At 38.5% G+C, this 16,042-nt stretch overlaps 1 protein-coding gene across 4 annotated transcripts in view; it reads left to right on the top strand.

Annotated features, from left to right (window-relative positions):
* RNF121 (ring finger protein 121) overlaps positions 1 to 16,042 on the top strand; it is an 84,937-nt gene that overhangs the window by 35,255 nt on the left and 33,640 nt on the right. For 3 of the 4 annotated variants that reach the window (XM_082411422.1, XM_082411423.1, XM_082411425.1), the window contains exon 3: positions 2,030 to 2,171. In XM_082411422.1, coding sequence (XP_082267548.1) covers positions 2,030 to 2,171 — 142 coding nt within the window. Of the gene's footprint in view, positions 1 to 2,029; positions 2,172 to 16,042 lie in introns of those variants that run through there. The other variant, XM_082411424.1, reaches the window with a different exon arrangement.

The following is a 16,042-nucleotide window of genomic DNA, read 5'->3' as shown; positions in this document are numbered from 1 at the left end:
ACCTGCCTTAAGGGAAGTGACAGTGCTACTGTGTTCTGCTTTGCTGAGTCCACATTGATTTTGTTGTAAACACTGCATATGAAGAAAATCTTTAGCTAGATATGTCTAGAAGAAAGCAATCGGGATTAATGGTCTTCACATTATGTTATATGCATCGTGTATAAAGATCTAGAACTGTTAAAAGGGCCCAGGAAAATGATGGTAGAAACAGGATTGGTTTTGTTTTTTTAAATAATATTATGATAAATATTTGAAGGGGCAATGTTGGGAAAGAGAGAGTGGATGTGTTCCAGAGTGTAGGATTAGGTCCAAAGGATTGAAGCTGTAGTAAGATAATTTTGTCTCATTATCAGAAACATTGTTAATAATCGTGGTATATTGTGAGGCACAGAGCTTCCTGCTTCCTAAAGCTTTGGAATTTTATTCCTTCATAAGCACATATGAGTTCCTACAATGTGTCAGACACTGCTGGTTCTAGAATAGATTATTTTAAGAGGCATGTATTCTCAGCCAGTGGAGGTATTCAAACAAAGGATTGCAAAAATAATTTTTGCGTTGAGTGGTAACTTGAGCTAGGTGACTTCTGGTTTTTTCTCAGTCCTTTCTTTGATTTGTTGTTGTACACATCCATTCAGTTATATACTGTCTGAGAACAAGAAACTTATCTGTTATTACCTTTATAACTCCCCACAATCCTTGGGATTTTAAAATATCCTTTGCCCTTTTAGTTTAGCTTATCCTCACAACAACCCTATGAGGGAGGCAGAAAAGATAAGGACTCTTTTTGATGGATGAAGAAATTGTGATGTAGAGATGTAAATTTTCTTGGCTAAGACCACATAGGTTGTGTCTGAACCTAAGTTTCTGACTCCTACCCCTATTATATTTTGTCAGATTCTGTCACCTAGGATAAAGTTTTATGTAAGATGAACCCTTAGGTGCTGTGACTGCCAGGCTGACTGACATTTGGCTGCCCACCAAGTTTCCCCCCTCCTAACATTTTATTATGAAAAATCTCAAATATACAGAAAAGTTGAAAGAATTGTGCAGTGAACACCCTTGTACCCACCACCTAGATTCTACAACTAAGTTTTTGCTATATTTTATGATTTATCTATCCATAATGCATCCCACTGGGTTCTTCTTGCTTAGTCTCTCATTGCCCTTGGGAATTCCATGAAGATACCATTTATGTTGTCCTTTCCCTTTCTCCCTAATACCCCTGGGTATGGAGAACTTGCACAAAAGCTCCTGACTACGGGTTACATTTGTATTTAGTTTCCTAATTCCTTCTTTATTCCTCTCCCTTAGCTGTAGGAGTGACTTTTCTTTCCTGTTCTCAGAGGAAGCTTTTTGCCTGTACTGGCCAAGGGAATCACTTGCTGCCAATCCTCAGGACCAGAGAATGCCAGCATTTAAACTCTTAGATTAAATAAGAGTTTCCAGTTGTACTCTCCTTGAGCCCTTGAAGAGTCTATTTACCTGTGGATACTGATAATGAAGTCACTGTTGGAATAGTGTAAAATTGAAGCACTACTGAAGTTCAGATTTTTCAGGCTTTAGTCTTTAGGATCTCTGGTCCTGGCAGAGGTGGGTAGGACAAATAAAGCAAGACTTTAACCCTGGAATTAGCACATATTTGCAGTATTACTCCTTTATTGGTGTCATAAATATCGTTGAATAAGAGTATGAGCCTTTATGGCTGTGACCTCTCTGGGTTACTTTCTTCTTCCAGTGACAGGTTGAAATAGGACTGAAATGGAAAGGTATCAGCTGTTTTTAACATTGGGGGCGGGCAGCAGACCACCCACCTTTAACCCCAATACCTAACCTTGGTGACTAGGGCCCATAGAACCCCTGTTCTATCCCAAAATGCCTGTCCTCTAGGGCATGTGTGTTTCTAGCCCCTATTTCGTACAGTACAAGAGTGTGTTCTACGCTATGGACCAGTGAGATATCCCTGGAAAGCACTGCTCCTTTACCGCCACACCATCCCTGACCTAGCTCACCCCATCTGTTTGGCTTTCAGGGTCGAGCACGCACGCATGCATGCCAAGCACCGCGGCCACGAAGCCATGCACGCTGAAATGGTCCTCATCCTCATCGCTACCTTGGTGGTGGCCCAGCTGCTCCTGGTACAGTGGAAACAGAGGCACCCCCGCTCCTACAATGTAAGCCACTTTGCTCATTTTTTTGTTTGCCAGTCATCAAGAGACCCTCCTTAAGTATTCTAGGGTCCAGCCTAACCCAGGCCACATGTAGGCAAGGAATAGATAATAATACTAAACTGTATGTGTGAATGGTGAATAGTGTATGTTGGGTGTGTGTTTAAGGGACAGGCGATTCAGATTGTGAAAACTGGGAAAGAACCTGAACGTACTTTCATGGCCAGAAAAGGTAGATCCTTCCTTTTAACATTTTGGGATAGATTCATGAAGGAGCTGTTCATTAGGAACTATTCAAATAGAGGGAGAGATGATCACTTGATTGGGAAGACCAAGCCTCCAATGAATCTTTAGATTAATATTTTGAAAATGGAGTAATAAAGAGGAGGCAATGTAGCAGGTGGTAAGAAGGCAGGGTCAGAGTTAGAGAGGCCTAAAAAGGCAGTTATAGAGGAAATAAGGAACAAAAACATATAAAATGTACAGAAAACATACAGCTAAATGGCAGAAGTAAATCCTTCCTTATTAGTAATTACTTTAAATGTAAATGGATTAAATTCTCCTATTAAAAAGCAGAGATTGTTTGATTGATTTAAAAAACCACATTATCCATGTTTATACTGTCTATAAGATACTCACTTTAGATATAAAGAAACAAGAGATAAAAGTAAAAGGATGGGGGGCTTCCCTGGTGGCGCAGTGGTTGGGAGTCTGCCTGCCGGTGCGGGGGATACGGGTTCGAGCCCTGGTCTGGGAGGATCCCGCATGCCGTGGAGCAGCTGGGCCCGTGAGCCACAATTGCTGAGCCTGCGCGTCTGGAGCCTGTGTTCTGCAACGGGAGAGGCCGCGATAGTGAGAGGCCCGCGCACCGCGATGAGGAGTGGCCCCCACTTGCCGCGGCTGGAGGGGGCCCTCGCGCAGAGGCGGGGGCCCAACACAGCCATAAAAATGAATAAATAAATAAACCCAAAGTTAAAAAAAAAAAAAAAAAAAAGTAAAAGGATGGGGCTTCGCTGGTGGCGCAGTGGTTAAGAATCTGCCTGCCAATGCAGGGGACATGGGTTCGATCCCTGGTCTGGGAAGATCCCACTAAGCCATGCGCCCCAACTACTGAGCCTGCGCTCTAGAGCCCGTGAGCCAACTACTGAGCCCGCGAGCCACAACTACTGAAGCCCGCATGCCTAGAGCCCATGCTCCGCAACAAGAGAAGCCACCACAACGAAGAGTAGCCCCGCTCGCTGCAAATAGAGAAAGCCTGCAAACAGCAACAAAGACCCAATGCAACCAAAGATAGATAAATAAATAAATATTTAAAAAAAAAGAGTAAAAGGATGGAAAAAGATATTTCATGCAAATGATAACCAAGAAAGAGCTGGTGGCTCTTAAATGTCAGACAAAATAGCCTTTAAATCAAAAAAGGTTACAAGAGATAAAGAAGGACATTACATATTGATAAAAGGTTCACTACAGCCAGAAGATATAACAGTTATAAACATATATGTACCTAACAAAGGAACCCCCAAATATGTGAAGCAAAAATTGACAAAATTGAAGGAAGAAACAGATGGTTCTACAATAATAGTTGGAGAGTTCAGTACCCCACTTTCAATAATGGATAGAATAACCAGGTAGATCAACAGGTAAAAGAGGACTTGAACAACATTATAAACCAATTAGACGTAACAGACATATACAGCATACTCCACCCAACAACAGCAGAATACATGTTCTTCTCAAGTGTACATGGCCCATTCTCCAGGATAGACTATATGGTGGACCACAAAATAAGCTTCAGTAAATTAAAAAACATTGAAATCATAGATGCAACTACTCTGGCTTAGGACACGGCAGGTAGTATACTGGATTCTTTTACAACTATTATCTTAGAAGTATTTAACCTTTTCAAGTATAACCCTTTTTTAACATAAAAAACTTGGCAAACATCCATGTGATAATAGTTGTACTTTGAAAGAATACATAAACACATATAGTAGTAACAATAGCTAACATTTATTGAATTTTTACTATGCCAGTCACTGTTCTAAGCACTTTACATGTATAACTCATTTAATCCTCACAGTAACCCAATAAATACTGTTTTCTCCAATTACAGATGAGGAACTGAGGCAGAAAGGCTAAGTAACTTGCTCCACTGGTAAAATCATTATTTGAACCAAGACAATTTTACTCCAGGGCTTTTAGTCTTAATCCGTAAATGATTCTTTTTCTCTAGTATGTGCTTCTACAGACCTCTTGTAATAGGGCCAAAGATGCCCAGAGGTCTGTAGCCCACAGGATGGGAACTGCTACACTATCTCATTTAACCCTCCTAATAGCCCATGAGGTAAGTACTATGAACAAACTGAGGCCCAGAGAGTTCAGGCATGAAGGGGATACTAATAGAGCCAGGATTTGAACCCAAGTCTTCTGTTTCATATTTCATTATTTCTACTATACCATATGGTGCTTCTGGAAAGGATTTTCCATCAAGGGAACCAAGGGATAATATGGAGCATAGGCAGAAGAGAGACTAATCTTTGCCCTTGAGCTGGCACTTGTTCCAGACATTACTGGCCTATAGCCACCTCATGTGTTGTCATGCACCGCAAGTAGAGACATCTGTACCTTCAGGTCATAGTGCATGGAATGACCACATGGCACCAAGGCTTTTTGAACTAGGCACCATCCAGCAGGCTGAGCCATCTGGGGTGGGGCTTCATATCTGGACCCTGCTCGTGCTTCACCCTGCCATCTGAGATAAGTCACTTGTTTTTCAGTGTATGCTTATAGTACCTGTTCTATAAAATGGGGATTTATCAGGATGGTTTAATTGAGCATGGAAAATACAAAAAATCATAAACCAAATGTAAAGAGCCCCCTTGGAATTTCTGTGCTTGAATTTAGAAGTAATTATATGTTGTTGGCTAATCTGCAGAGATTTCTGAAAACCTCTGAAGAAGTGAGGATGCATAATGTACTGCAGTGGTTTTCAGTATGTACTTTTTAAAAAGGCTGTGGAGTCCTTTCTTCAAACAGTATCTTAAGGAAAAACCCAGTGTAGAAAATAAGAGGATGCTCTTCTTGGGCTGGTAACCCTGACCCCTCCGCTTTCTCAGGAACATCTATAGGACACATCAGAGTGTTAGAAAACCACTGATGTGTCATTCATTCATTAATCTTTAATAGGAATGTGATTGTGACTTAATGAGGCCAGTTGTTGTAAGGAACACACACAGTCGTCTCATTACTTTATTGCCACACCCTGTAAACATTATGCTGAACTACATTGGTGAGAGGACATGCTAACATTATAGCATATCTTACACTGAGAAACTTAAACTCATATCTTTAGAAAATTGGAAGAAGAAATCTGTAGTGTCCTGCTTTATGCTGCTCTTATACAATAATGATCTATATTGCTTTTGTTAAAACTTTTATTAACTTGGGTACAATGAATGTTTTTACTGCTTTGATTAAAGTACTAACTTTGGAGGAAGAAAAATTGCCCAAGATGCCTGTACATAATGGCATCTCCTGTCCTTTTTCAAGCTTATCAGAGTTGGAGCTGTTTGCCTTGCAGCAGTAAATACAGTGGAGTTAGACCATCTGGCTTGATTAGCCAGCTCTCATGCTTCCTGGCTATATGACTTTATACCTCTCTGAGCCTCAGTTCTTCTTATATCTAAATTGGGGTGATAATATATATCTCCTGTTGTGAAGATTATATAAAATTGCATGACAAAGTGTTTTGTAAACTCTAAAGCTAACGTTAGTGACTTTGTTGCTCCTACTCCTAAGAGAAAAGTCTCAAGACATAAAAATATCTTCAGGTACTATTTTATGTGGAAGTGGAATAGATTTTATTTTTATTGAGGACAATTTCACATAACAAAATTCACAGTTTTAACTGTTTTAAAGTGTATAATTCACTGGCTTTTAGCATATCCACGTTGTTGTGCAACCATGGACACTATTTAGTTCTAGAATGTTTTTTTTTGTTACGCCAAAGGAAACCCCATACCCATTAAGCAATCACTTCCCATTTCCCCCTCCCAGCACACCCTGGCAACCACTAATCTGCTTTCTATGTATTTGCCTATTCTCTATATTCATATAAATAGAATCATATAATATGTGGCCTTTTGTGCTTGTCTTCTTTCACTTAGCATGTTTCCAAAGTTCTTTCATATTGTAGTATCTACCAGTATTTCATTCCTTTTATGGTTGTATAATATTCCATTGTGTGGATATGCTACATTTTGTTTATCCGTTCATTAGTTGATGGACACTTGAGTTGTTTCCACCTTTGGGCTGTTTTGTTTTGTTTTGTTTTTTACTTATTAATTAATTTTATTTATTTTTGGCTGCGTTGGGTCTTCGTTGCTACGCGCAGGCTTTCTCTAGTTGAGGTGAGTGAGGGCTACTCTTCGTTGCAGTGTACAGGCTTCTCATTGCAGTGGCTTCTCTCGTTGCAGAGCACGGGCTCCAGGGCGCGTGGGCTTCAGTAGTTGTGGCACATGGGCTCAGTAGTTGTGGCTTGCGGGCCCTAGAGCGCAGGCTCAGTAGTTGTGGCGCACGGGCTTAGTTGCTCCGCGGCATGTGGGATCTTCCCGGACCAGGGATAGAACCCGTGTCCCCTGCATTGGCAGGTGGATTCTTAACCACTGTGCCACCAGGGAAGCCCTGGGCTATTTTGAATAGTGTTGCTATGAACATTCATTGTAAGTTTTTATTTGAACACCTACTTTCAGTTCTTGGGTATATCCTGGAGTGGATTTGCTGAGTCATATGTAACTCTGTGTTTAACTTTTTTGAGGAACTGCCGAATGGTTTTCTATAGCAGCTGCAGGATTTTACATTCTAACTCACAATATACTGGGTTCCAGTTTCTCCACATTCTCACCAACACTTGTTATTTTTCTTTTTCTTTTCCTTCCTTCCTTCCTTCCTTTTTTTTTTTTTGTATGGTAGCCACCCTAGTGGGTATAAAAGTGGGATTTCATTGTGGTTTGATTTGTATTTCCCTAATGGTGTTGAGCATCTTTTGATGTTTTGAGGGTTTTTTTGTTGGTGGTGGTTTGTTGTTGTTGTTGTTGTTGTTGTTTTTGGCCACACTGCAGCATGTGGGATCTTAGCTCCCTGACCAGGGATTGAACCTATACCCCCTACAGTGGAACCACGGAGTCTTACCACTGGACTGTCAGGAAGTCCTCTTTTGATGTTTTTATTGGCTATGTGTATATCTTTTTTGGAGAAATGTCTATTCAAGTTCTTTACCCATTTTTTAATTGGATTTTTGTCTTTTTTTTGAATGTTCTGTGCAGCTTTTGGGATCTTAGTTCCCTGACTAGGGATTGAACCTGGGCCACGACAGTGAAAGTGCCAAATCCTAACCACTGGATCACCAGGGAACTCCCAGATTTTTGACTTTTTGTTGTTGAATTGTAGAAGTTCTTTATATAGTCTGGATACTACACCATCATGAGATAATGATTTACGAATATTTTCTCCCATTCTGTGGGTTGCCTTTTCACTTTCTTGACAGTATCCTTTCATGCATAAACATTTTTAAGTTTGATGAATCCAATTTTTTTGGAATATATTTGACATATAACATGTAAATTTAAGGTGTGTAACGTTAATTTGCTACATTTATATATTATAGCATGATTGCCATTGTAGTGATATTTAGCACCTCTATCACATTACATAATTATTCTTTCTTTTTAGTGTGGTTGGAATAACTAAGTTCTAGTCTTTTAGCAAGTTTGATCATTAAAGTTCAATATCATTGTCCATATTCATTATTCTGTGCATTAGATCTCTATGGCTTATTTACTACTATGGCTTATTTACTACTAGTTGCAAGTTTGTACCCTTAAACCTATTTTTTTCTTTTGTTGCTTATGCTTTTAATGTCATGTCTAAGAATCCATTGACAAATCCAAGATTATTAAGATTTACCCCTGTGTTTTCTTTGAAGAGTTTTATACTTTTAGCTCTTAGGATTTAGGTCTTTGATCCATTTTGAGTTAATTTTTTGTAAGTGGTGTGAGATAAGGATCTAACTTTATTTTTTTGCATGTGGATATCCAGTTGTCCTAGCACCATTTATTGAAGAGACTTCTTCCTCCATTTAATGGTCTTATTAGCACTTTTGTCAAAAATCAATTGACCATAGATGTATGCACTTATTTTTGTACTTTCAGTTATATTCCATTGAACTATAGATCTATACTAATGCCAATATCACACTTTTGATTACCATAGCAATGTAGTAAGTTCTGAAATTAGGAAGCATAAGTCTTCCATACTTGTTCCTTTTCAAGATTGCTTTGGCTATTCTAGATCCCTTGCAATTCCATATTAATTTTAAGATCAGTTTTTCCATTTCTGCAAAAAAAGGCAGTTGTGATTTTGATAAGGATTGCTCTGAATCTGTAGATCATTTGAGGGAGTATTACCATGTTAGCAATATCAATCTTCCCATTCCATGAACTTTCAAGAGCATTAATTGTCTTTTCATTTATTTCAGTCTTCTTTAATTTCTTTCATTAATGTTTTGTAGTTTCCAATGTACAAGTCCCATACCTCCTTGGTCAAATTTATTCCTCAGTATTTTTTTTTTTTTTTTTTTTTTTTTTTTTTTTTTTTTTTTTTTAGTGATCTCATGAGCTTCTCCTCCTTCTCTTTTTTTTTTTTTTTTTTTTAATTATTTATTTATTTATTTATTTATGGCTGTGTTGGGTCTTCGCCTTTGTGGGAGGGCCCTCTCCAGTTACGGCAAGCGGGGGCCACTCTTCATCGCGGTGCGCGGGCCTCCCACCATCACGGCCCCCCCCACGTTGCGGAGCACAGGCTCCAGACGCGCAGGCTCAGCAATTGTGGCTCACGGGCCCAGCCGCTCCGCGGCACGCGGGATCCTCCCAGACCAGGGCTCGAACCCGTGTGCCCTGCATTGGCAGGCAGACCCTCAACCACTGCGCCACCAGGGAAGCCCATATTCCTCAGTATTTTATTCTTTTTGATGTTATTGTGAATGGAATTATTTTCTTAATTTTCTTTTTGGATTGTTCATTGTTAATATACAGAAATAAAACTGATTTTTGTGTATTGATTTTGTGTTTTGCAACTTTGCTGAATTTGTTTATTAACCAATAGTTTTTTTGTGTGGATTCTTTAGGATTTAACTTTATATAAGTCATGTCCTCTGTTTTGCTTCTTTTTTTCCGATTGGATGCCTTTTATTTCCTTTTCTTGCATAATTGCTCTGGCTAAAACTTCCAGTACAATGTTAAATAATAGTAGTGAGATTGGGCATCCTTGTCTTTTTCCTGATCTTAGGGGAGAAGCTTTCAGTCTTTAATCTTTAAGTATGTTAGCTGTGGATATTTCATAAATGCCGTTTATCATGTTGAGGAAATTCCCTTCTATTCCTGGTTTCTGTGTTTATCATTGAATGGGTGTTGGATTTCTCAAATGCTTTTTCTACATCAATTGAGGTGATCATGTGGTGCATCCCTGGGATAAATCTCACTTGGTCGCAGTGTGTAATCCTTTTAATATGCTGCTAGATTCGGTTTGCTAGTATTTTGTTGAGGATTTTTGCCTCTGCATTCATAACAGGGATTGGTTTGTACTTTTCTCGTCATGTATTTGTCTTGCTTTGGTATCAGGATAATGGGGCCTCATAGATGAGTTAGGAAGTGTTACCTTCTTTTCTGTTTTTTGAGGAATGGAATTTTGGTGTAGTATAAAAAGGCTTGAAGTGGGAGTCACTTGATCTAAGATCTATTTCTAGCATCACTGCTAATTAGCAAGGGACCTTGGGCAAATTACTTATTCCCTCTTAGCCTCGCCTCATTCTCATGTTTCATCTTTAAAGTGAGGGTTTAAGACTAGATGATCGCTAATGTCTCTTCAAACTTTAAAATAGTTTTTCATTACTGTTATTCTGTTTAACTCCAAAGGCCCAAATTAAAGCTAAGGAATGAGAGTTTTAAGAATGTAGATTTTGGCTAAGTATTATATAGAAATTTTCAACAGTGAGGGCTGTTCCACAGTGGAATGAACTGTCTTAGAAGGGAATGCTCTTCCCATTACAACTGTGTTTTATTAGGGGCTAGACAACCCCGTCAGGGATGTTGTGGAGCAGATTTTTGTGAGTTTTACGGAATGGTTGGCTGGACTTCTAAGTACTCCCTCTAAGCTCTAAAATCTGTATCATCGAATTACCAAGAGAGGCGAAGGCCTGTCTCATTCTTAGAGGACAAAGCTGACCTGTCGAGAGACAGGATGAGGTTTTGTTCTGTTTTTGTTTTGTTTTTGTTCTCATTACAAATGTTACACATGTTTGTTATAAAAAATTCAGAAGTGCCCAGAGAGAATCACTGTTAAACATTTGTTACATTTGCAGATTTTTTTTCTATGCATATGTTAATATTTATAAAATTTTAGATATTTATGACATCCATTAGGCTCTGCAACATTTTCCACCTAATATAGGCATACCTCAGAGATACCATGGGTTTGGTTCCAGACCATTGCAATAAAGTGAATGTGCAATAAAGTAAGTCACACAAAATTTTTGGTTTCTCAGGGCATATAAAAGTTATATTTACACTGTACTGTAGTCTGTTAAGCATGCAGTAGTGTTATGTCTAAAAAAACAATGTACATACCTTAATTTAAAAATACTTTATTGCTGAAAAATGCTATCATCTGAGCCTTCATTGAGTCAATCTTTTTGTTGGTGGAGGGTCTTGCCTAGATGCTGATGGCTGCTGACTGATCAGGCTGGTGGTTGCTGAAGTTTGGAATAGCTGTGGCAATTTCTTAAAATAAGACAACAGTGAAGTTTGTTTCAATCGTCCTTTTACAAATGATTTCTCTGTAGCACCCAGTGCTGTTTGATAGCATTTTGCCCACAGTAGAACTTCTTTCAAAATTGGAGTCAATCCTCTCAAACCCTGCCTTAGCAACTTAAGTTTATGTATTATTCTAAATCCTTTGTTGTCATTTCAACAGTATTCACAGCATCTTTACCAGGAGTAGATTCCATCTCAGGAGACTACTTTCTTTGCTCATGTGTAAGAAGCAGCTCTTAAGCTGTTAAAGTTTTATCATGAGATTGTAGCAATTCAGTCACATATTCAGACTCTACTTCTAATTCTAGTTCTCTTGCTATTTCTACCACTTCTGCAGTTACTTCCTCCACTAAAGTCTTTAACCCCTCAAATTCATCCACAAGGGTTGGAATACATTTCTTCCAAATTCCTGTTCATGTTGCTATTCTGACTTCTTTCCAATGAATTGTAAATGTTCTTAATAGCATCTAGTATGGTGAATCCTTTCCAGAAGGTTTTCAGTTTTCTTTGCCCATATCCAAACAAGGAATCAATATCTATGGCAGCTGTAGTTTTACAAAATGTATTTCTTAAATAACAGGGCTTGAAAGTTGAAGTTACTTCTTGATGCATGGGCTGCAGAATGGGTGTTCTGTTAGCTGGCATGAAAACAACATTAATCTCATTGTACATTTCCATCAGCGCTCTTGGTTGATCAGGTGCATTGTCAGTGAGCAGTAATATTTTGAAAGGACTCTTTGTTTTTTCTGAGCAGTAGGACTCAATAGTGGGCTTAAAATATTCAGTAAACCATGTTGTAAACTGATGGGCTGTCATCCAGGCTTTGTTGTTCCACTTATAGAGCACAGGCAGAGTAGATTTAACATAATTTTTAAGGGCCCTAGGATTTTGGGAATGGTAAATGAGCATTGGCTTCAACTTAAAGTCACCAGGTGCATTATCCCCTAAAGAGAGAGCCAGTTTGTCCTTTGAAGCTTTGAAGCCAGACACTGACTTCTCCTGTCTGTGAAAGTCATAGATGGCATCTGCTTGAAAATCTGTTGTTTAGTGTAGCTACTTTTCATTCATCATCTTAGCTAGATCTTCTGGGTAACTTGATGCAGCTTCTTCATCCTCATTTGTTGCTTCACCTTGCAATTTTATGTTGTGGAGATGGCTTCTTTCCTTAAACCTTATGAACCAACTTCTGCTAGCTTTAAACTTTTCTTCTGCAGCTTCCTCACCTCTCTCAGCCTTCAGAGAATTGCTCTGGATTAGGTTTTGGCTTAAGGGAAAGTTGTGGCTGGTTTGATCTTTTATCTAACCACTGAAACTTTCTTCATATCAGCAGTCAGGCTGTTTTGCTTTCTTATCATTCATGTGTTCACTGGAGTAACACTTTTAATTTCCTTCAAGAACTTTTCCTTTGCATTCACAACATGGGTTAACTGGCACAAGACGCCTAGCTTTTGGCCGGTCTCAGCTTTCAGCATGCCTACTCACTGAGCTTAATCATTTCTAGCTTTTTATTTAAAATGAGAGATGTGTGACTCTTCCTTTCACTTGAACACTTAGAGGTCATTGTAGGGTTATTAATTGGTCTAATTTCAATATTGTGTGTCACAGGGAATAGGGAAGCCCAGGGAAAGGGAGAGAGATAGGGAATAGCTGGTCAGTGGAGCAGTCAGAACATACACAACGTTTGTTAGGTTTGTTGTCTTATATGGCCTAGTTTGTGGTGCCCCAAAACAATTACAATAGTGACATCAAAGATCACTGATCACCGATCACCATAACAAATATAATAATAATGAAAAAGTTTGAAATATTGTGAGAATTACCAAAATGTGACACAGAGACATGAACTGTTGGAAAAATGGCGCTGATAGACATGTTCAACTCAGGGTTGCCACAAGCCTTCAGTATGTAAAAAACTGCAGTATCTGCAAAGCGCAATAAAGCAAAATATAATAAAACAAGGTATGCCTGTACTGGCTCTCAGATATACAAGCCATATTAGTTTGTATGTCTGTCCGTATTAGTATGTGTGCCATCCTTTTAAACTACTAAAGCATAGTATTCTTTTAAATTTTTTTTTTAATTTAACTTATGTCTATTAATAGATGTGTTAATTAACAGTTTATCTCAGTTGCAACAATGGTTCAGTAAACTTTTCACATATATAATTTGCATAGCTGGGCCGGCGTTTCTGGAGAATGAATTCCTAGAAATGGAATTGCCTGGTCAAGTGGAATTGCCATTTAATCATTAATGGATCTTGTCAAATTGCCCTTCAAAAAAGTTATAGTTTATAATCCCACCAAGAGATGTTAAACAGTGCTATTACCTAGTGTTAAAGAGAGTATAGAGAATCCTCAGTATTTTTAATCTTTGTCAATCTAATAGGGTGAAAATACCTAATTTAAAAATCAAGTAGGGCTTCCCTGGTGGCGCAGTGGTTGGGAGTCCACCTACCAATGCAGGGGACATGGGTTCGAGCCCTGATCCAGGAGGATCCCACATGCAGCGGAGCAGCTGGGCTTGTGCGCCATAGCTGCTGAGCCTGCGCTCTAGAGCCCGCGAGCCACAACTGCTGAGGCCTGTGTGCCTGGAGCCCGTGCTCCGCATTGGGAGAAACCATCTCAGTGAGAGGCCTGGGCACCGCAACAAAGAGTAGTCCCCCTCGCTGCAACTAGAGAAAACCCGTGCACAGTGGCGAAGACTCAACGCAGCCAAACCAAAAATAATAAATAAATTAAATAAATAAATTATTTAAAAAATAATTAAAAAAAAATAAAAGTCAAGTAGTTCTGGCACTTTCCTGGCAGTCCAGTGGTTAGGACCCACACTTCCACTGCATGGGGCACGGGTTCGATCTCTGGTTGGGGAACTAAGGTCCCACAAGCTGCAGCGTGGCCAAAACAAACAAACAAAACAAAACAAAAAAGTCAAGAAGTTCTGTAAGGTTTAAAAAGCAGAACACATCAGTCCTCTGCCTATCTCTATCCATCCCTGATTATTATTTCAGTGGCAACCACTTTAAACTTTTTTTAGTTGTTTTCTGATCCTGACCTCTATATTTTTAAATAACATGATTACACATACACTCACACACACATACATATATACACACACACATATATATATATAATTTTCCTTTTGACTTTCTACCATGGAAGGTGGTAATTATCTTATACTGCTACACTATACCCATCACATACACACTTTTCCTCCCAGTTTTTAGTTAAATAAATATTCCCTATTTACATTATTGTGACATATAAATGTTATTCACAGTTGAACCACTTGGTGTATTTGGTCATATTTTCTTTCCTTGCTTAAGATTCTTTTGGAATGTTTCTTACTGATTTATAAGAGCTCTTTGTATATTATGAATAAACCTTTTGTCATACATGTTGCAGGTATCTTTCCTCAGATTGCTATCTGATTTTATTTGTAGAATTGGTACAGAAATTTTTGTAGACTAGATTTATGAACCGCCCTGTGGGCTGAGGATTCTGTTATTTGCTGTTCTGTTTGGATGGCCCATTTGGTATTCCTTGTTTTCCATCCTGGTGCATCTGAAGGTCTTCTCCCTGCCTAAACAGATTTTAGGTACTTGCTGTAACTGCAAGTTTGTAGTTCTTTTTTTTTTTATAGTTCTTGAGGGACCCCCTCACCTTGAAATTCAAATCTGCTCTAGGCTGAAGATGGGCTTCAGGGAGGAGAAGCAGAGCAGAAATATAGTTGGGCCATCACTAAAGTATGAACTTCACTATTACATAAACATAATTAATAACACCAGCTACCGTTTATTGAGTACTTCATAATGTGCCAAGTATTTTGCTCTGCGGTGGGTAATTTTATTTTTTGCCATTGTATGGATCTAGAAACTAAAGCTCAAAGAGATTACTGAGCTCCACTCAACCAATGATTAGCAGAGTCAGGATTCACGTCCAGTCCCTCTGACTCCTATGCTCTCCTTCACTCTTCCCTGATGTCTGTTTGTTTGTTTGTTCAATTAGCAAATATTCTTTGATCCTTTTTAGCCCCGTGCTAGGGCAATAGTCAGTTAATATTGTTTCATGGAGAAATCACTTTGAAAAAGAGTTTATAAAGTTGGATATTCATATTCCCTATGATCCAGGAGTTTAATTCCTAGATATATGCCAAGAGAAAAGTTTGCACATGCATCCCAGGAGGGAGGATGTACCAGAATTTTCCTATCAGCACTATTTGTAATAGTAAAAACTTAAAAATGACCTGATACCCATATATAGGTGAGTGGATAGGTTAGTTGTGATATATTTTCACAATGGATATAACTTATAAAATAATACATATATAAATATATGGAATAACACAAAAATAATTAACTGTAGTTACAAATCATGGTAATGATGAATCTTAACAATATAATATTGAGTGAAAAAAGTCCCAGAAGAGTACTTATAACTTTATACCTTTTATAGAAAGCTAAAAACAATGAAAACTAAACAATGTTTTAGAAATATGTATGTGAGTGATAAGACCATATTTTAAAAAGCAAGGGAATGATAAAATCAAGATTCAGGATAAGACTGATGTTGGATGGAGAACTGGAGGATAGGATAGAGAAGAAGAGGGCGTAGCTAAATATAAGTAAATTTAGGTGTTCCAGTTCTTATGTTGGATGGTGGGTTCAGTATTTGTTATATTATTAAAAAATAATTAACTTGAAAAGGAAAGAAATCCTGTCACTGCTTCACATAAATGAACCTTTGGGACATTATGCTAAGTGAAATAAGCCAGTCATAAAAACACAAATACTTCCACTTATATGAGGTACCTAGAGTAGTCAGATTCATACAGAGAGAACGTAGAATGGTGGTTGCCAAGGGCTGGGGGTGGGTGGGATTGGGAAGTTGTTGTTTAATGGGTACAGAGTTTCAGATTTGGCAAGATGAAAAAGTTCTGGAGATCTGTTGCACAGCAGTGTGAATGTACTTACCGCTACTGAACTCTACACTTTTAAAAATGGTTAAGATGGTA

Source organism: Balaenoptera physalus, assembly GCF_965194825.1.
Source record: "Balaenoptera physalus genome assembly, chromosome: 10".
Taxonomy (NCBI): Eukaryota; Metazoa; Chordata; class Mammalia; order Artiodactyla; family Balaenopteridae; genus Balaenoptera; species Balaenoptera physalus.
The sequence above is the reverse complement of the archived record's forward strand: the minus strand, read 5'-3'. Positions and strand labels throughout refer to the sequence as shown.